Below are 23,165 nucleotides of genomic sequence, written 5' to 3'. Positions count from 1 at the left end.
AACCCCCGTCCACTTTCTGTCCCTCCGCTTCCCTTTAATTCTAATGTTCTGATTTGTTCTTATTATCCCATTTGGTGGCCAGAAGTGGAAAATTCCGGTTTCAGTAAAAGAAAGTCGTGGTTCCATGTTTCTGCTCCAACCCGTGCACCGGTTCCAGCTGGTTCCTCTCTTCAGTTGGAGCTCTGGGCTGATGTTAATTAGCCAAATCCACATGGTTGACTCAAAATCCTGGTGTGGGATTTGACTAGAGAATTAGTCCCTCACTTTTCCATGTCATTTTTGCAAGAGGCATGCAGGACGCATACTGGGGATATCCAAGCAGTGGAATGGATGTACTCACATGATGAATTTGGTCTTAAAGGGGTTAAAAGCTTTGCTGACGGTGGCCGTGGTGTGCAGTCGGTTTCACTGGCACTGACCAATACTCAATACTCAATACAATATGAATGTAAAGGAAAAAAACAGATATATTTCAGTCAGAGAGAGTGAGGCAGGTAAATGAAAGGATGGAGATATCTATTCTATATATATATAGATATATATATATATACATATATATATGTATATATATAGCGAGAGAGAGAGAGATGGGGTAAGATTTGGTCCTGAAGTCCTATGGGAAAGACGGTGAGAGGGAGGGGCTGGGGATGGAGGAAAAGAGGGAGAGAGAGAGAGGGAACGGAGGGAGAGATTCTAAACCTCGCCTGCTCTGTTTTGCCTCGGCTCTCGACAAGCCACGCCCACATCCACTCATCCATAATCTGATTGGCTGACCTGTCAGCAACAGTCTGCTGCCCCCCTCCCCGTCAAGCCCTCTCTCTCTCCCACACTCCATCCATCTATCTCCCCTCTTCACTATTTTCCTTACATTTTGTATCAATCTACATTCTGTACATTGCTCCAATATTCTCTTTCTCTCTGTCCCCCTCTCTCTCTCCAACTCTCTCCTGCTCTCTCGCTCTCTCGTTCTCTCTCTCTCTCTCTCTCCCTCTCTCTCTCTCTCTCTCTCTCGCTCTCGCCCTCCCTCTCTCGCTCTTGCTCACCACACAGCGCTTGCTGGTGAATGAGTCCAGTCTGAAACAAGGTGCCGAGACACTACCGCCTCTCTCGCTCTCTCTCTCTCTCTCTCTCTCTCTCTCTCTGTCTCTCTCTCTCTCGCTCTCTCTCTTATCTCTCCATCCGCGCCAGCAGCCCAGCCAGTCAGCGGAGCATCGCTCTCGGCGATGGATGGACGGCAGAGGAAAGACAGAGCAGGAGCGCAGACGAGTCCTTCACCTCTGTAGCTAGAACCCTCACCCTCGTCCGGAAACCGAGGATCAGGATCTAAGAGACGCATTTCCCAAACTCAGCACGGGTCCGTCCATCCCTGCACGGTCGAGAGAGCAACAGATTGCCAGCAACCTGCGAGAGACGACAGAGCTGGCGAGGCTGCACGTGAATTCTTCGCCTCCTCCCTCCTCCCTCCCTCGTCAACCCAGGCATCCGGGGGGGAAAAGACTCTGTTGTCCCCGCGGAAGGAAGACGAGGAGAAGCCAGCGACGTTCACTAGACCTGGGAAGGCATCTGCAGATGCTTGCACATAGTGACATTTATTTTGAAGGATCTGCCATCGTCTGTGCTGTCTGACTGGGGAGGGGGGAAAGGGGAAGGGTCTGTTATTGTCAAGTGCATTGTCACCAAAAGGGTGAAAAATTACATCTAAAGGGCGGAGCAGAGCGGGCGACACGTTGAGGGGGATTGAATGAGCGAAGGCAGTAGCTTTGACCCCGTTGACGGACGAAGACAGACGGACGGGGTCCATCGGGTTCCCAATTCGTCCGGAAGACGCCTCACCCCAGGGAGGGAGGAGGGAGGGGGTCAGTGGTGAGGAAGAAGGGAACAAGAACCCTGGGTTGAACCAGAAAACGCCAAAGAGAGAGGGGGTGAATTCCTCGGGGGTTTCGTGTAAATACAGGAGTTGCAGGAGAGTTGTCAGTGGTCAGCGGTGTGGACGACCGAGCATTGAGTCAGTGGGAGACAAGGCGTAGGGAGAGAGAGAGAGAGCGAGAGAGAGACCTGAACTCTCTCACAGCGGAGAATTCAAGGACCTGAAATGGAAGAACACCAAAGATCCTGAAAGGCAACAACCCAACCCACGGTGCTTTCCTTTAAGCTGACCGATACGAGGCAAGAACAAAGTTTCTCAATTTCTCAAAAGGTTTTTCGACTCTTCAACAGGTTGCTCTTAGTGTACGTGTTCTATTCCTTTCTGATTTTTGGGATTCCGCCGTGAAGGCTCATACTCACTGCTGTCCAAGACCCCCAAAAGGAAAGCAAAGGGGAAAAAAATCACTCAAGGAACGCAAGGACGGGCGAGCAAGCCAACGGTAACAACTCGCTCGCAAACAAACTCTGACTTTGTTGAGAGACACCAATCGGTGTGTGAGTGTGTGAGTTTGCGTGTCGTGATTTTGCGGGGTTGGGGGTTCTGCCGTCGGGGGCAGCTGACCGCCGTCCAAGACGCCGCGCGCCGTACTCCGAGTGAAGAATGCCCAGGCGCGCTTGGCCAAGCCGGCGGAGCCCGGCCCGGCGCCGGGCCTCTACATGCAGCGCTCGCAGAGCCGCATCAGCCTGTCGGCCTCGTTCGAGGCTCTCGCCATCTACTTCCCCTGCATGAACTCCTTCGATGAGGACGACGGCGGTGAGGACGGAGGACACACACACACACACACACACACACACACACACACACACACACACACACACACACACACACACACACACACACACACACACACACACGCGCACACACACAAGGAAAATACACACACATACACACTTGAGTATATACAAATAAATGCTCAGAGGCACACACACACCTACACACACACACACACACACACACACACACACACACACACACACACACACACACACACACACACACACACACACACACGCGCACACACACAAGGAAAATACACACACATACACACTTGAGTATATACAAATAAATGCTCAGAGGCACACACACACCTACACACACACACCTACACACACACACATATACATGCATGAGGACATACGCACACACACAAGGAAAATAAACACATACACACTGCAATATATATGCATTAATGCTCAGATGGACACATGCACACACACTCACACACACACACACACACACACACACACACACACACACACACACACACAAGGAAACACACACACGTACACACTCAAATATATTGTAAAAACATACAGTAAATGCTCAGATGCACACACACGCATGCACGATGATGTACACACACACACCAGGGCACAAACATGCACACACACACACACACACACACGCGCGCGCGCACACACAAGGAAATACAGATACACATCCTCAGACATACACTCAGATGCAAACAGAAACACACATGCACCAACAAACACACACACACACACACACACACACACACACACACACACACACACACACACACACACACACAAATGCAGACACCAAATGATCATACGTACATGCACACACAGTGAAAAATCAATAGAACATAACAGGTACATAACAGGATGCTCATGTGAGAACTGAAGCCTCATTATATTGTCTTCAATTTGTTCTTATTGGCTGATTGGCTGAGTGATTGGTAGTTTGATTGATATTTTGTTTGATGTATACTGTGGTTGATTATCTGGTAATGTAAGAATTTATGATTATTTCATAAAGATAAAGGCATTTTGAGCAGTGATGTATTTCTGGTGCTATTAGAAAACGATAGTGTTTCCAGCTCCGTTCCCGCAGGTTATACCTTTGCGCAGGCAATATAAACCAGGCTTACTTCGACTCTCTGTTGAGGCTTTTATTTGTATTAAAGACGAGAACAGTGACAGATGTAGCACAAGTGAAATAGTATTTAATCCCCAAAATACTGTTTTCATATTTTGAACTTCTTCGATTTCTTCGATACTTCGACACACCAAATTGTGTGTGTGTGTGTGTGTGTGTGTGTGTGTGTGTGTGTGTGTGTGTGTGTGTGTGTGTGCGTGTGCGTGTGCCATTTTGTTGTAATGGGGTTGGATGCAGTATCAAATCTTTTACTTCAAAAGAAAATGAAATGATTCCTCTGTTGCTGGAGACACCTTTGGAGTTAAACAAGAAGATCAACACAATATCATTTAAAATTTCGTAATAAATTGTGTTTTGGTTCATTCGCATTCCCAAAGCTGCATCAGGGAGGTATTTGTCTTATTGGAAACTGAAATTCACCCGAGGCCACACTGTGCTCTGGTACCGAGGTGAAGGTTGGTAAAAATTATCATGAAAATGAAACACACCTTCAGATAGAAAACACAGAAAATAGTTTTAAAGCAACACTTTGAAACTTTGTGACCTTAAAATAACAGCTTCAGAATCATTCTGATAGGACACTGACTCGTAATATGAAGAATGGCACCTCTTACATTACCCCCCACCCCCCAAACGCTTGTTCTTACACTATGTAACTTCTGTGTTGTTGGAAACTGCAGGAAAAAATACGTTACGCTTTACAGAACTACGTCACGTCATTGATGTTTGGCTGGTGTAATTACTGTTTTTTTGGCTGGTAAAATTTGTAGAAAACAAAACCTATGAATTCTAAACTTGCCGGTGAATATATGTCTCATACAATATTCATAAAAAACGTAGCCGCTCCACCTCCCTGATGGCGCGATGAGACAGGCCAGTGGTGCGCCCGGCACCGGCACGTCAGCCGGTGCACGCTGGCCCTCACTTTCATTGCTCCAAGGGTTTTTTTTTCACACTCTGACTCGAGCGTGCGAGCCGATCTGGCAGGCCGAGCACATCCGGTACCTACAAGGGGCCGATCCTTGCGCCCTCTCTCACTAAGGCTCCAGGGAGGCTCCGAGGAGCCGTTGGCTGAGTGCTCGCTGAAGTGGCGAGGTCCATGCAAGGGGCACTGTAACCTGGGTGTACATTATATTTCTGTTTGTAGCATAGAGTGTTATTGAAACGTGACCAATAAGGTTCAAGTTTGTCACCGGACCGAGTTTTACGACAAAGTGCAATTGCACTCAGAAACAGTTGGGGCGGCAAAAAACAAATACTAAAAGTTACAGAGTGCTGCTTTAAAGGTTTAAATCCCAAACCAGACCAAATCCCAAATTAAGATATGGGGATGGTAGCTCAGGAGGTAGAGCTGGTGGTCTAGTGATCTAAACGTTGCTGGTTTGATCCCAGGCTCCTCCTGCTAGCAGGCTGTAGTGTCCTTGAGCAAGACACTTAACCCCTAATTGCTCCTGATGGCTGCGTCCGTCGGTGTTTGAACAATTGTAAGTCGCTTTGGATAAAAGCGACTGCTAAATGTGATGTAATTTGGTCTGAAAAAACATTATTAGACACAATGTGTCTAATAATTTGAGTATTTGTTATGTTTCTCTCTCTCTACACCTCAAGTATCTATCTATCCATCTATCATTCTATCATTCAGTCTGTCTGTCTGTCTGTCTGTCTGTCCGTCTGTCTATTGTATTATTAATAATATATATTTTATCCATTCATAAAAATACTTTGCTTTGATCAATTCATCACCATGAACACATGTGTTTATTTTACGCAAAGAACTTGTGAAAATGTGAAAACATTTGTGAAAACATGCATTTTCTGAAACAAACATAATGTCCCAAAAAATGGGAAATAGTCCTTCAAAATCTTGAAAAACGATTTGGGACATTGGGACACCCTTGTTTCTATTTGATGATTACGTCATTTAAAGGACAAAAATAGAGCTGAATTTGATGATTCCACCTTGTGGAATGATGAACCAAATGTGGCCACCTTCCTGTTTGAACATTAAATTAAATGTCTGAGGAAACGGAGAGTGGGAGAAGTGCATTGTGGGTAGAGGAAATGCAAAGTATATAATTTTCAACAAAACATAATATAAATCTACCGAAAACTACCTTTAACCTATTGGCATCAATACGTCACAGACAATCCTCTGGACGTTTGTTACACATCACTGCCCTTGCGCAAGGCACTGCAAGGTGCTTGCCCTGACACCCGGCCTTTCTGGTACGATGAGGACGTGTTCGCTGGTCCGGGACCCTTAAACACACACACACACACACACACGCGCGCGCGCGCCCGTGCACACACACACACACACACACACACACACACACACACACACACACACACACACATATAAGCAATTATCTATGCACAAACATCTGAACATATGCCGCTGGACACCTATGTGTGTGTGTGTGTGTGCGTGGGTGTGTATGTGTGTGTGTGTGTGTGTGAGTGTGTGTGTGTGTGTGTGGTAGCCCTCCCTAATTAAATGCTAATATGGCAGCTGATTGTGGCCGACTGCAGTTAAACGGGGGCTGATTGCAGGTTAATTCACTATCTGTCTCTTTCTATCTATCCTCTCCCTCTCTCTCTCTCTCTCTCCCTCTCTCTCTCCTCCCTCTCTTTTTCTTTTTCTGTTCTCTCTCTCTGTCTATGTGGCTGTCTATAGAAGAATGGAGTTGGAGGGAGACAGAGGGAAGGGAGAAGGAGACAGAGAGGGATGGATGGAGGGAGTGGGAGGGAGGGATGGAGGGAGAGACAGAAGTGGAGGGAGAGAGATCGAGAAATAGAGGGGGAGAGAGATGGAGAGAGGGGGGGGTGAGGGGTAGAGAGAGATGGGGATGGGTGGAGGGACAGAGACAAAGGGAAGAAGGTGAGATGAAGGGAGAGAGGGAGAGGGAGTAAGAGAGAGAGTGGGGAAGAAAGAGGGAGATGGAGTTGGAGGGAGGGAAGGAAGAATTGGAAAAAGAGAGAGGCAGAAAGAAAGAGCAAGAGAGAAAGGGGGGGGGTGAGAGGGAGGGACAGACGGAGGTGTAGGCAGGAACTGAAAGAGGACAGGAACTGGGGCCAGGCAGAAAATAACTGGTTGAAGAAAGAACCATCACAATTTTCACCTTTAGAATTTTATGGATTAATGCTCCATCATTGGTCATTTGTTATAGGTGGTATTCGCTGAAACCATGGAAACCGCTACTATCGCCCTCGATATTTCTTGATAAATGTCCCGAAAACCCGACTAGTGTGTTTGTGTGTGTGTGTGTGTGTGTGCGTGTGTTTGTGTGTGTGTGTGTGTGTGTGTGTGTGTGTGTGTGTGTGTGTGTGTGTGTGTGTGTATGTCTTTGTGTATGTGTGTGTATGTGTGTGTGTGTGTGTGTGTGTGTGTGTGTGTGTGTGTGTGTGTGTGTGTGTGTGTGTGTGTGTGTGATAGTGTCAGAAGCCTCCTCAGACAGGCGTCTGGTTACATAAACGGAATGTGAGATCTCTGCACTCAGTTTTAAAAGCCTCTCATTGTCTGCTAACGACAGGAGCTCAGCGGGAGTTATTATTATTATTATTATTATTATTATTATTATTATTATTATTGTTATTATTGTTATTATTATTATTATTATTATTATTTTTTTTTTATTATTATTATTATTACTATTATTATTATTATTATTATTATTGCTATTTTATCAATTTTTATTTTGTCTTTTTATTTTTTTGTAAATGTGGTATGGTGTCCACAAGCCCTTTAAAAAGTTTTGTTGTGAATTAAAGGTCTTCAATCTGGTTTCACACCAACTGCGTAATCACGTCTGAGAGCCGGATCCTCCCCACCTAGTAGCTGTTGGATGAACTGCGTCTGGGTTTTGCATCCCATAATATAGGAAACGGGAAAGATTGTTTTTTTTTCCCAGAACAACATGTCGCATGAATGACAGTTTAAAATTCCCTTTATATAGAGTTTGCAAAGTGCGAACAAAATAAAAATACACACAATTCACTGACATAAAAGAGATTTATTGATGGTGAACTTCATGACATGCAAGACTAATGTTAATAACGTCATTATTTTGAAATGCGGGACTTATTTACTTAGTTTTACATCCAGTTCAAATAAAAAACAGTTGACCCACGTCTCTTCTGGTCATAGTGTTGGACCCAAACTTATCGCATGAGTTGGAAATGTTGTACGCCTCCCGGAGCCTTGACCGCACCACAGCACGTCACAGCGTTTGAGCGGAATCTGACTCCGTAGGAAGGAATGAACTTGCTGTTTGCTCTCGTCGTTTGTCGGATTCAGTGTGAAGCTGGCTTTTAGGTGTTAATCTATCATATCGTCGAAAGTCCCACAATGCCATTATAAACTGCAGCCTACAGTGTTTTCCTTTCCTTCTTCCTTCTTTTTTTGGTGTTTATTTGCTGTTGTTTATTAACAACTAGCTACACTGGTGGTGGAATTCGCCACCACCAGTTTAAAACAGCATATAGAGGAGAACATGCAGAACACAGACACATTGAATGGCTGTTTCTCATGAAGTGTCGAATGAATAAAGTATCAAATATGGGATTTGTTTGAATGACATAATCTCACGGATTACCACTTGAATGTAAAATAAATCCCCTTGTATTTGGCCACCTCCTAAGGATCTTCAATCCATTTACAGGTAGATAATTTTTAGTTGGGATGTATAGAGGGTGTTTCCTGTCTGTTAAAAAATTACAAAAATCAACCAGGCTGATGTGGAACAACTACTGGCCTTAAAGGATTTCACTTCAACAGTCATTTGGATAAACAAGTAGCGTGTTGTCAGAGATATTACAGGGCGTGTGAGGAAAATCACTGAAATAAATTAATCTTCATCTCGATAATGAACACAGTAGTGAAATTAAAAAAAAAAAATTGGGAAAATAATTTCAGTTTGATTCGGACGTATAACAGATGAATGAAACTTCTATTATATGAGCCCAGGACCGTTTTGAAGGCAGACTGTTTAAGATGTTTATTTTTCCCTAAAACCACTGAGTTTAATAATGCAATAATACTTACATATTGTAATATTCATGTACAATAATCAGTACAATAACAATCACAATAATAATAATAGAATAAATAGGAATATTTTTAATGATGTCATTTTTAAATATGAATATCTTTTATTTACATAATGTATGTACTATTGTTATAATGTAACAACATTTCCACTCCACACACTTTTCTTACCACTCTCCTCCTCCTCTCGTCCCTTCTCGTCGCTCTCCTGCCTCTCTCCCTCACCTACGATTCTCTCCTCTCCTACCTTCCTCTCCCCTCCTCTCTCTCCTCTCCGCTCTCTTCCTCCCCTCCCTCTCCTCTGCTCTCCCTCTCCTCCCCTCTCCTCCTCCTCTCCTCTCTCTCACCCCCTACTCTCCTCTCCTCCACCCTCTCCCCTACTCTCCTCTCCTCTCCTCTACACTCCTCTCCTCTCCTCTCCTCCTCTCTCACCCCCTACTCTCTCTCCTCTCCTCTGCTCTCCTCCTCCCCTCCTCTTACACTCCTCTCCTCCTCTCTCTCCCCCTCTCCTCTCCTCTCCTCTCCTCCTCCCTCCTCTCCTCCTCTTTGTCCCCCTACTCTCTCTTCCTCTCTTCTCCTCTCCTCTTCTCCTCCCCTACTCCTTCTCCCTCTCCTCTCCTCTCCTCTCCTCCCCTCTCCTCTACTCTGCTCTCCTCGACTCTCCTCCTCTCTCACCCCTACTCTCTCTCCTCTCCTCTGCTCTCCTCCTCCCCTCCTCTTACACTCCTCGCCTCCTCTCCCTCTCCTTACTCTCTCCCCCTCTCCTCTCCTCTCCTCTCCCCTACTTTCCTCCCCTCTCCTCCCCCCTCCACTCATCTCCTCTCCTTCTCCCCTCCTCTCCTCTTCTTCTCCCCTCCTCTCTCCCCCTAATCTCTCTCCCTCTCCTCTCCTCTCCTCTCCTCTCCTCTACTCTACTCTCCTCTCTTCTACTCTCCTCTCCTCTCCTCTTACACTCCTCTCCTCCTCTCTCTCCCCCTACTCTCTCCCCCTCTCCTCTCCTCTCCTCTCCTCTCCTCTTCCTCTCTCCCCACCTACTCTCTCCCCTCTTCTCTCCTCTCCTCTCCTCTCCTCCTCCCTCCTCTCCTCCTCTTTGTCCCCCTACTCTCTCCTCCCCTCCTCTTACACTCCTCTCCTCCTCTCTCTCCCCCTACTCTCTCCCCCTCTCCTCTTCCTCTCTCCCCACCTACTCTCTCCCCTCTTCTCTCCTCTCCTCTCCTCCTCCCTCCTCTCCTCCTCTTTGTCCCCCTACTCTCTCCCCCTCTCCTCTCCTCTCCTCTCCTCCTCCCTCCTCTCCTCCTCTTTGTCCCCCTACTCTCTCTTCCTCTCTTCTCCTCTCCTCTTCTCCTCCCCTATTCCTTCTCCCTCTCCTCTCCTCTCCTCTCCTCTCCTCTCCTCTCTTCTCCTTTCCTCTCCTCTCCTCTCCTTTCCTCTCCCCTCCTCTCCTCTCCTCCTCACCCCCTCCCCCTTCCCCTCTCATTCTAATGCACCGTGACCTTTATGTAAAAACAAACTACTGTGCTTTAAAGACACCAGCAGACATGTAGATTAATGCAGGACGCTCTCTCCCCCTGCTCCCCCTTTCCTCACCCATCGCTCTTAAAGATATATCATAAATATTCATGTTGCATAGGACCCTGTTTTAAATGAAGCTCGAACAGGAAGAACCTTTCTATTCCTTTCTGTGAAATCTCTGTTCTGTTTTCTGTCCCAGTCCTTCTACCACTCACCATAACATGAAACAATTGATCAATTTAATTTATTAAATGTATTGATTTATTTATGTATTATTTGATTTCGTTTTTTTTCCACATTTTTATTATTTATTTACTTTTCATATATTTATTCATTTTACAACATTAAAGTACAATAGGCTATTGAAGATAAATGTTTCAACTAGCTGTATTATACCAGATTCAGCTTCAGCTAACTTCCATCTGCGAGTCCAGTGGCAGGTCACAATGAAGACACATGAACACATTACATGCAGTATTTATGACACACAATCCACAGTACGATAACAACAAATAAGAAGAATAGGATGTGAAATGACCTATACTTTTAAACTCCTAAACTAACGACTCCTTAACTATTTCCATCCACCCTCCACTCACCTTACTGTCCATTAACTGCTCTCTGTGACTGAGGCCTCCATATTTAAATTATAATGTTCATCTCTCGAATGGAACTGAATGGTATTATTCAATTGACGATGTTACCATGTTAAAAAGTATTATTCGCCGAAATAAATGTTTGAATTATTGAGCGTTCAGCTTGTGTCCGACTGTCCAGCTCATTTAGGGTTGGTGAAATCTATTGCATGTTAAACTTTATATAGAGGGCTTCAAATAATGGACGTTCTTTGCAGCTCTCTCTGTGGAAATGACGCATCTTCTGGATATTATAGGACCGGGGGAGTTGTGTGACAATTCACAGAAACAGTGTGAACATTTGTGATGGGAGTTTAATTCCTGACAATAAATGCAACATTCACTGATTGTTCCTATTGTGCTGCTAGAGAGACACAATTGAATAATTTATTACTATTTATGTAACAATGGAGATCTGTATTCAGAGTTCTAAGACAACAAGACAATTATCCAAGTGCAATAATAAATCATAATAATAAAACACAGGCGGGAAGACAGACCGGTACCATTAACAAAAAGATGCTTAACCTCACTAAGAGTGATCCGATTTAAACAAAGAAGGGATTTCATAGAATTTAACACAAATATCAAATACAAATATAAATCATAAGATTTAATGCGAACATAAGATCATACCCAACGTATTAATTCAAATACACTTAAAATTCACTTATCATCTAGATATTCCTCCTCCAGCCTAAAAAGTGAACACACCGCTGTTTTTGTCAATGTGCAGATGTTTCAGGTGATTAAAGCGCTCATTTTATGCACACTCATGGGTTCCCACAATGCACTGCATCTGGAGTCCATCGGTGTTGATTAAATGAGGTTAATGACAGTAAACGCACCTTTCTGAAAAGAAACCCCTAACGTTTAGCCCTCGTGCTTTAATGGAGCTCCTCGCCACTCATGCTATCCATCCCTAGCAGAGCGTGCTGTGTTTACGATCGCGTGTTTAAGTATCTGGGTTGCATTCAAGAGCACTAGAATGACGATGGTTATTTTATTTAAGTGGTTTGAACATTTAAGGTAGAGCCTTTCACATTCAGAACTGCTTCATCTTGAAACCAAAAGAAAAAATTGTTTTACTTGAATTTTGGAGGATTTATTTCAGGGATACATTTGCTGTTTTTCCATATCTCATTAAAATGTTGGTTTTGTTAATAACTGTTCATAGCAGCTTGTCACTATGCTTCGATACAGTTCAATGGGGTAACTTCACACCGAATCCGAAAACGCATCCGACAGTCGGACCTTTCCCCCTAGTGGCAGTCGAATGAACAGATTGTGAAATCACAAAGACGTCAGAGTCCTGGTATATTCTATTTAACCTGAACTTTAACCAAATTGCATTGGCATATTAGAAAAAGAAATAGTTATAAAAAACAACAACATATATATATATATATTTATATATATATATATATATATATATATATATATATATATATATATATATATATATATATATATATATATATATACTTTAAATACTCAATATTATATAATATTATACAATATAAAATATATTATATATATTGGTGACTCAGCTGTCACCAGACCATCCACGCCACTGCAAGCTCCTCCATTCACATAATAAACAACTTTTATATCGATCCACTTTTACTTTATTTCAACCAAAGTGCTGATCCTCCAGAGAAAATTACATCCACTGTCCGATTCGGCTCCTCCTCTTTGTTTACCTCTCAATTTCCTTCTTTGGCGTGGCTTATGACAATTAATTAATTGTGCTAAATCTTTTGCATGAACTCAAAATATTTCTACATACGAATTGGTGAATGAGGCCCATGAAGAGCTGCTCTGGTTACCTGAGAGGCTTCACTACAGTCCTAGAGTCCTACTTTTGGCCATTTTCTGGTCCAGTGTTTGGGTTTCAAAGCAGAGATATAGTCATTTCGCTCGTGCAGGTCTTATCTCCAGATGAAGGCTGAAGTCTCCCTGGTGTAATGCTGGTTCATGTTTCAGTAGAAACATCACCCTCTCATCTTCTACAGCGTTTTCACTCTTATCTCGCCTCCTCTCCCCCTCCCTTTGTGCGCCTTCTAACAAAGGCCAGCCCCATCCCCTCTCTTTAAAGGTCCCGACGCTCTTGTTTCCCCAAGTATCTAAACCGTGTTTCACAGGCGAACCCCCAGTGTTTAAATTACACCGATACAGCGCGTCTATTTATATGGAAATGTCTCTGCGGCCATCTGATCTCCGCTGGGGCCGTTTCGGCTTCTTCCCCTCGACTTAATAATGTATGAACATCCCCCACGTCAGTGTCCTCGTGTGCTCCTCTTCCCCCTCCTCCTCCTCCTCCTCCTCCTCCTCCTTCTCCTCCTCCTCTTCCTCCCGGTTGCCAGGTCCAACAGTTCGTATCCGCAGGGGACGCTCTGGGAGGTTTAAGGCACGGGGTCGTATGGAAGATGGACCCGGTGTCCTCAAGAAACTGCTCTTCAAGGCCTTTAGCTTAGGGTAGGGAGGGAGGGATGGATGGATAGATAGATAGATAGATAGATAGATAGATAGATAGATGCCACAAACACTACAGTTTCCAGTAGGACTAATGCCTCCCTGATGCAGCTTTAGGAATGTGTACGAATGAAACAAAACTGCATTCGATAAATTAACCGCGATCGTCCTTGGTGAATCCTGAACGTGTCCGTAACTCCAGCAATGTCAAATGCCTGGGTTGCGGTGACTGAAGCCCGGCCAGCGGTGGTGAAGTTCCTTTGTCGTCATGGAGGTCCGTCGCGACAACAGAATTCCGCTTCGTTTGGACCAATCACAACAGCAGCTGAACTCACTGATAAGAATGTGGGTTCAAAGTTGTCAGGGTGTTTGCGTGCGTGCACCACAGCATATCAGCCCCCGACGCCCGGATGCAGCCGTTTATCGCGCCATTGATCAAATGGTAATGAATGAAGAGTTTTATGACAGAGCGGCTGATCAATAAGCAGGATTAACCAGCGTTGTGTCAGCTGAAGGCTCGATCGATAGCTCATCCCCGGGTCACCGCTATGCTAGGTTTACTTCAACTGGCAACAATAGAAAACGTCAATTCATCGGCCATTACCGATGAGCGGGCCGGCAGTGTCGGCGCTGGAAATTTCCCACGCCGGCTGCTCGGTGGAGGGGGGTTAGGCCTCCGGGAGCGCGTTCACATTCTGAGTAAGGCCGATCTATCACTTGAAACCAATCTAATGGAATTAGAATGAGCGGCTATTCCCCAGTGACAGTGGAGAAACAGCCAGACTCCCGCTTGGAAGAAGATTAGTGATAAAATAAAATGTCGACCCGCTCATTACAATGACCAGGGACACTCAAATACCACCTTGGAGTATAGATATCATGTTTCTTATTAGGTCTGCTGTTATATATGGTTATTAGAACTTTTACCCTTGTTATTACTACTGTTATTATGGACTGCTACTTTTACAACTTTGTTAGTACTGGATGCCGAATTGCACTGGTGTTACCACTGAAGGCCACTTTTTCTTGCCATTACTGATATTTACTGAATGCCACTTTTTACTGCTGTTACTACTGTACAACTCCTTTATTAGTAATGCTGCCATACCGTAACATGTACTCACCGTAGACTAAAGGCTGGATCTTGCTTCTACGTCTGCACGTAAGCAAACGTGCACAGGTGACGCTCTGAGGCGGTGGCGTGGCTGTTTTATACTTTTATACTTGTACGATTTTGTGTATAACATTACGTGTGCAACGGGGGGAAGTATCGCTTTCAGTGAACCACTATGTAAAGAAATTAGAATATTATTATTATTATTTTTTTGATGCCTGAAAAATATGGATGTGCAAATAGAAAACTGGGCTCAAACCTCATCCGCAAGTTGCGCTTCTCTCCGCAACATGTTATTTTCAGTTTAGAACCCGTCTCCCATACAGGAAGTTGAACAGTTGAACCAATCTGCGTGTTTTGAGGCGCAGGACTGAGCACGACCGTGCAGGACTGCACAGGGCCGTGAATCGCGTTGTTGGAATTTGGGAGGCGTTGGCCATAACCCCCTTTGCTGTGTAGCTCCACAGAAACGTTTACCTGTTCCTACAGAGAAGCATAAACCAGGCTTCACTGCTACTGACCATATTGGGCTCACTACAAGTTAACTGTGTAGATAGATAGATAGATAGATAGATAGATAGATAGATAGATAGATAGATAGATAGATAGATAGATGGATAGATAGATAGATAGATAGATAGATAGATAGATAGATAGATAGATAGATAGATAGATAGATAGATAGATAGATAGATAGATAGATAGATAGATAGATAGATAGATAGATAGATAGATAGATAGATAGATAGATAGATAGATAGGAGGATAGATGGACTGCAGGAGCTACAGGAGATTGAGGTGATTAGGACACTCTGTGGAGGAGAAGCTGCTGTGGTTTCACCTCTCCCTCTCCCTCCTGACAGCAAGGCTGGGCTCCCATGGCAAAGGGCTGTGATGCACCCTGACAGGATGCTCTCGATGGCACCAGAGTAAAAGGTTTTCCGGATCTTTGGAGAGACTCTGACCTTTCTCGGTTGTCTGAGGCGATGAAGGCGCTGCCTCGCTTTTACCTCCCTCCACGCTCTACACTCGACATTCTCTGTCTACTCTCCCTTTACTATACTCAACCTCTACATCACATTCTCCTCTCAAAAGTGTGTGGATAGTAGGCAAAACGATCTTGCCAGACACCAGACATCTCAGTGTATTTAGTTTATACTCGACTTGATCTCGCATTCACTCATCTAAGGAAGGTTTGGTGAGAAGGATTTTAGAACCTCTCTGGGTGTGCTCTGTCTAGAATGCTGTGGTGTAATGAAACTTGAACTTTGTCACTGTCTTATAACTAAAGAGTGAATTTGATGCAGATTTTTACTCTTTACTTATTCCAGCCTCCCACATAAAAACAGGGGATATGATCTGAATAATTGAATTCAAACGGATTAGTCAATGATAAATGAAATGTTCTAACATATTTCTCTATCTGTGCTTTAAGCCTAATTACAAGATTGTGTCATCTGTCTGGAAGTCTGTCTGACAAACTGACGGACTGTCCATTCCTCTGTCCGTCAGTGTTTCAGTTGCACTGGCTGCCTGCCTGTTGTTTACCAGTCAGTTTAACAATCTGTCTGTCTGTCTGTCTATTTGTCTTTCTGTCTGTTTCTCTGTCCGTCCGCCCGTCTGTCCGTCGTCTGCCTTTCTTTGTCCATCTTCCAATCTGTCATTCGTCCTGTCCGCCTGCCTCTCCATCCCTCCATCCGTCTCTGTCTGTCTTCCATCCGTCTGTTAGTGAAGTCAGTTTAGAGGGGAGCAGCTATTTTCGGGGGTTCTGTTCTCCTTCCGTTAATATCCCTCCTCTGGGAGGCAGATTAATGAGGCTGGGCTCCTCTGATTTCCACATCACAAAGTGGTGAGTCACATCAGTCACTCCCCTGTGCTACATCACAGCGTGCCATGCGGGGCTGGGAGGCGGTGTAGTCATGACTACCCCAAACAAAAAAAAATATGAAAACTTTTTTTGGGGTGTATATTCTGAAAGAGGTTGTTGGCTGGAGACGACGCTGCGGTAGATGGCGGTACACGTGTAGCTTTAGTTAAAATGGGAACACTCCTCAACAGTCTTATGGTCTGGCTCCCTTGTACACTACAGGACTAGTTTGTGAGTCTTCACACAACAACCAGGACCCTCAAATCGTCTAACCTTACTTCAGCCAAATTTTGGGAAATCAAACAGAAGAGAGGTCATGCCTTTGCGGTCAAAGCTATGGAATGAGCTCCCACCTGTGTCTCACTTAGCCAAGGACAGTTGATTGTCTTAAGCACGGTCTCTCAGGGGTTCGCACTCAAGATGGTTCTGGGTTTGAACCTGACAGGGGCCTTTCTGGATGGAGTCTGCAAGTTCTCCCCATGTCCACATTTGTTTCCGCTACCCCAAAAAGACATGCACGTGAGGGGTAGACACTCCTTCCGATGCCCCTGAGCAAGGCATAGGTCAAGATCTGGAATTGGTTCCCCTGCGCCGCAACTTAGCCACCAACTGATACCTCTGTAGATATGTAATATAGAAGGTCAAGTGCAATGAAATTAGTCCCCTCAGAAGGATGAATGTAATATAAAAGTATAGTTTATCAGTATATGAAAGTATATAAAACAAGAACAATGCCTTATACACTTTATAACTCAACATACACACACACACACACACCTGCAAAAATGGACTGCAGTGTCTGTATATTCACACCACAAAGGCTACCATGTTTCCTTCACTGAAGCCCTAATAAGTCTGGGCATCAGGAATCATCTTTTGATAAAGTAACAATGGATTCTACTGAAGGGTTCCCAAACCATTGCACAAGGCATTTTTCCCATTCTTTATTATTTTGAAACTGTTTTGTATACACAATTGTATTTAATCTTGTCTTACATTTTGAGGTCAGGCCAACTTCCATTCATTTAGATATTCACTGTAACATGCATTTTGACCTGCATTCCACCAGATCAATTAAAATTGAGTCACACACACACATACATGGATTAAAATGCAAATATTTATAACACCTGCAAACATGTTCACACGTACATTTAAAAATGTCCATATGTGCAATGAAACTTATAATTAGGGACATTGATTTATATGCAGAGAAAATCACGCAAATGGTCCCAATACACATATTCACAAGTTCTTTTTTCTACAGTAGGCTGTAATGAAGTGAGTAGATGTAGATTTTTAGTTTTGATTTAAAGATTTCAACTGAGCGTGCTCCCTTGACATGTAGTGGGAAGCCATTCCAGAGATAAGGGGCACGGTAGGTAAATGCTCTGACACCAACTGATTTTTTGTCAACTGAGGGCATGACCAGGAGAGCATGGAGCATGGAGAGAGCGAAGAGAGCGTGCTGATGTACTGTATATGTTATAATTATCTCAGATAATTAAGGTTGTTGCAAGTCCATGCAAGGCTTTATAAGTTAAAAGAAGAACCTTAAAATCAGTTTGATTGCACTGGTAGCCAGAGAAGAGAGGCTAGAATGAGTGTTGATAGAATTACATTTTTCTCGTTTTTGTCAAGATCCTAGCTGCAGCATTCTGAACAAGCTGAAGACTTCTAGTAGCACAACTAGGGAGACCAGAGAAAAGGGCATTGCAATAATCAAGTCTGTAGGATACAAATGCATGGATTACACTTACAGCATCACGCAGTGATAGAACACGCCGGAGTTTAGCAATATTACAAAGATGAAAAATTGCTGTCCTGGTAATAGCCTTGATATGAAAGACTGGAATGTCAGACGAGAATAAAAAATCCCTCCAAGGTTTTTGATGGTTGAGCTTTTAGGAATAATACAACCATCGATATTAACATTTAAATTCTCAAACAATTGGCTGGTCTAACAACAATTAACTCTGTTTAATCAGAATTTAACAGCAGAAAGTTCACACCCATCCGTTTTTTTAATATCTAACAGACAAGCCTCTAATTATGGAGTTAGAAATAATTAAGGTTCGGGAGAAGAGACCACACCCAACCACAGCTGCTAAAAATCAACACTTTGCATATTGAATGCACCTGAAATGTTTTTTTTCTGCTTTTTGCGCCCCGCCACCTCCCTGCCTTATGTTCACTCCATCAATACATATTTCTTGCTTCTCAACTTCAATAAACCTACAAACTTAATCTTGTCATTGTGGTGTGGTGGTAATTTTTCTTTACCGGTACATATAGCTGCGAAAATGAAATTTAACACCATATTTCTAAATAATGTCACAGAGGGGAAGTATAGATAGAGAAGAGCATAGGGCCAAGGACCGATCCTTGGGGTACACCAAACTTTACTTCAGAAAATTCAGAGATTGTATAATTGTCACTTACACATTGAGTTATTTTTGATAAATATGAATGAAATCATGAAAGCACCGTCCCCTGGATAACAATATCCTTCTCCAAGCTGCTAAGAAGTGTGCTGCGGTCCACAGTGTCAAAAGCTGCACTCAAGCAGCAACAATGATCAACAGTAATTAGGAGATCATTGACGACTCTGGTCAAAGCAGTTTCAGTGGAATGACGGGACTAATGGATTGAATTGATTGGATTGATTGTTTATCGATGAGATTGTTGTTGGATAAGTAGGCAGTACTGTAAGTTGATCAGCGCCAGCCCTTTCAAGTAGTTTTGACATGAAAGGAAGACTGGAAATTGCTCTGTAAATACTCAGAATTTGAGGATCAATATTAGGTTTTCTGAGCAGCGGTTTGATAATGGCAGTTTTAGAAGCTAAGGGCACAGAGCCTAAAGAAAGCGACTTATTGATGATATCAACAATAGGGCTATTTAAAACAGGAAGCAGTTGTTTTTTTTAAAAGATTAAACGCTATAGGGTCTATTATGCAGGTTGTAGATTTGGAGGCAGTTACCAGGCTGGTTAGGGCCTCAGGGGAAATTATTTCAAACTGTGAAAGAGCAGTTTGTCCGAGTCACAGTGCCCGCTTCCATCAAAGCATTAGAGAGTTTATAGCCATTTCTGGGAAGAGTGTGGACCAGTGAATTTATCTCGAATGCAGTCAATATTATTACTCAGAAATTTGAGAAAATCATCAGTATTTAACGAAGAGCTTATGGCAGGGGTATTCTGTGTGAGCTTAGCAACAATATCAAACAGAGACCATGGGTTATTTTTATCATTGTTAATCAAGTGAAATAAATATGGTAGAAGTGCACATTTATTCTTCTTAAAACCCTTGACCAAGGAGAGAAATCTCTTGTTTTGTCATACGCCACCTGAGCTCAAATTTGAGTGACAGTCAAGTGTTTTGACCAAGGCACTATTCAGGTTATACTATTATGGTCTGTACGATTATTAAGGGAATCAGAGTTTGCATAAAAGGGGTCAAGTATGTCAGGGAAACACTCAGTACAGACCAAGCATCTCTGTCAATACGGCGACAAGTATGTCTACGAGGCTCTGAACACTTGCTTGGAATATAGAGAGAGACATTGAGGAAAGACACAGGAGTTGTCAGAAACTGGAACCTGTAAAATAGATGAAACATTATAGCATCGATAGCTTTTGTAGAAATTAGTTCCAGTGTATTTCCATGGTTGTGAGTGTATTTCTGCTTTTCTGCCATGGAGCTACCACTCTGGGACACCAGGACGCGCGGCTGAGCTCCCAACTTGCGCCTCCTTAGTCCATATTATTTTTGAGGGCTTTAATATATGATCGGAATGAAAGATGACTAGATCTGGGTATATTTGTTTATTATGCTTATTTTTGTTCAAATGAGATCGGGGAATATTTTAGATCGGGGGCGATACAGAATGTTGATGTTGTAATGTTGTACTGTTGTTTTATTATGTTGTCATTTGTGCCGGCCTGAACCACGACTGCAAAGGCAGAGTTATGTTGCAACTGCCAATTTTGGACACATAATATTAAGAATTTAGGAATATTTACAACATGTATATTGTAGCATAAAACAATATCTGCTAATGGTTTCGAATACCCATGTTAAAGAAGATAAATTTGGATAATTTCATTATGATAGCCAAGACCAAACAGTTGTTATTTAAAGCTGCATTCAATATCCCCCTAATAATTTCAGTTCATATTTTTGTACTATATATATACAGTATATATAAATCATTTATTTAACCATGTAAAAAAGTCTCATTGAGTATAAAATCTATTTTTCAAGAGTGACCTGGCCAAGAGAGTAGCATAAACATTGTTGCAACAATAAACACAAACGACACAAACAGCCATACACTACTGTCACACACTATAAATCAGTGAACGTAATATCCAGTTTTTTTTAATTATTGTGGCAGTATTTATATGTATTGTGATACCTCAACACACATGTAGAAAATCACAAGCATGTAGGCTGCACACACACACACACACACACACACACACACACACACACACACACACACACACACACACACTCTCGCTCTCTCTCTCCCTCGCTTCTCTCTCTAAAGTGTAAATTAGTGATGTCTCTGTGTTCAACAGAGACATCATCAGTTTGCCTGACAGGCCAGGGTGATGTGGTCGCCGTAGTAACAGTGTCCATTTCCCTAGCAACCGTATCCGTGCCACTGTTGCCGGTGACAAATTGTACTTTTACCCGTCGCCATGGCGACAGACAGACAGACAGACAGACACACACACACACACACACACACACACACACACCCACACACACACACGCACGCACTTATTACACACATACTTTAAAGGTTTTATTTTTATTACTATTATTATTATTATTATTATTATTATTATTATTATTATTATTATTATTATTAATAATAATAATAATAATGTTCTTGGCATTTTTCACACTAATAATATCTGAAACACGGCAACCATAGTACGCACAGACATAGACCTTTGGCATGTTTACATACAGGTATGTGCACCAGAGAGCACTATGTCATCTTATTGGTCAACATCAAGGAATGCATCGTAGGAGTTGTCAGACTAGGCAGGAAAATACAAAAAAATCTGACATGCTAGACCTTTCATCCTGGTGGTCACCAATTATGTCACTGTACACGGGGTAAGGATGCCCGTTTGTTGTTCACGATGTTCACATTTGGGCCCAATGATGGAAATTTGTCGGCAAATGTGATCGTCTGATCCCACCATTATGGAAACTGGGAAAACTGTAATACGGACCTAACACGGTTAAACTGGACCCCGCGTATTGCTGTCTGCAGCTACAGTATATTTTGGGGTCCAGCCCACAGGGTGTTAGAAGCGCATCATGTCAGACATCTCTTGGTTCAAGTTTGATCCCTATCGACCTACATTTGGAACAGGAATTAGTGAAAAAACTTTGAAAACTTACCGGAAGTTGCAGAGCGTTTATGCATCGCTGATACGCCAACGTTCTACCACTTCCGGAGTGAGATGAGATTGTGAAGCATTATCATCCATTTTGTTATAAAGTTGTGGCCCTGGGCACCCATTGGCATCGTGCAAGGTGCGTAGTGTAGACTCCATCGCACTGTAGTGGTTACAAACTGCATGTGTGTATGTGTGTCTGAGCTTGTGTATGTATCGTTTTACCTGCTTGACGTTGGTGGGGCTTTTCTTTGATATTTTAACTCTTTCACCTTTTTTGTAAATAAATGTATTCTGTTTCCATCTAACCCAGTGTTAGATGTGATGGTTTGGCCCTCCTTATTTTGCGGCATTCGAGCTAGTCGTAACATATAAAACAGTCCAAAACAGTCCAAAACAAATTCCGTGTTTGTGTCCTCACACATGGAGTTTGCTCGCAGCTCGAGAGCAACAAATCTGAATCATGTCTGTTTTATTTTAGTCCCAAAAGTTTCAAAAGTTGATGAAATATCTCTGACGGACATGCAGTGTTTCATCCGTTTGAGTGGAACCCTGTTGTTGGGAACTTCCACATGGAGCGATTTCCTTCCAAAGAGATACTGTGAGGCAGGACACTGTGGAGTACAGGTGGTAGACAGCCACCTTCTAACTTTTAGGACAGTCATAACACGCACAAGCGTATATACTTGTATTAGAAATTCAGCGTGTCATCGGTACTCTTAAACGTCTAGGTTGCGTAGGCAAGGGACCAGAGGGAGGGACCAGCTTTATCACTCATGGGACTGATTATCGGATCACGTAATCTAATTGAAACTCTTTGCATTAACGGCTGAAAAGGCAGAGGGAGTGACAATGGCGTACTTCCATCCCGTATATTGCGGCTTGACTTCTGCTTCCTCCTCTTTTCGTTGCTGAGCACCTCGGAAGGGCACCATACCGCAGCACAGTAATAGATCTGGGAGGGGGAACTGTGGTTGCCTGTGTACGCAGGCCCAGAGGGGCCTCTAATGGCAGGCTCCTATAGGCCAAGTCTATAGCTTGATCAGCCAATATGCCAACCGCTCCTTGGACAGGGGCCATCCCTTTGCTTGGGCGCCAAGCACACAAACAACTGGTATAACACTATAACACCGCAGAACCCAAGCAGGGCATTAAATGTTAAGCCTCTCCTGCTCCGCTGACTCAAAAGGCGGTGGAGAGAAGGACGCTTACTCAATAACCTGACTCGGCAACTGAGTCGAAATGACCTTCGGTGTAAAAGAAG

The 23,165-nt window shown here is 43.4% G+C and overlaps 1 protein-coding gene across 1 annotated transcript in view; it reads left to right on the top strand.

Moving 5' to 3' along the window:
* Positions 1-2,550: 2,550 nt before the first annotated feature.
* The window catches only part of rims4 (regulating synaptic membrane exocytosis 4), a gene marked incomplete at its 3' end in the record, with an annotated part of 44,462 nt that continues 23,847 nt past the window's right edge, over positions 2,551-23,165 (top strand). The window contains exon 1 of the mRNA XM_080000029.1: positions 2,551-2,680. Within this exon, the coding sequence (XP_079856155.1) occupies positions 2,584-2,680 (97 nt within the window). The 5' untranslated portion in view covers positions 2,551-2,583. The remainder of the gene's footprint in view (positions 2,681-23,165) is intronic.

The sequence above is a fragment of the Zeus faber genome, assembly GCF_960531495.2.
Source record: "Zeus faber genome assembly, chromosome: 5".
Classification (NCBI taxonomy): domain Eukaryota; kingdom Metazoa; phylum Chordata; class Actinopteri; order Zeiformes; family Zeidae; genus Zeus; species Zeus faber.
Note: the sequence above shows the minus strand (reverse complement) of the source record. Positions and strands in the feature narration are given on the sequence as shown.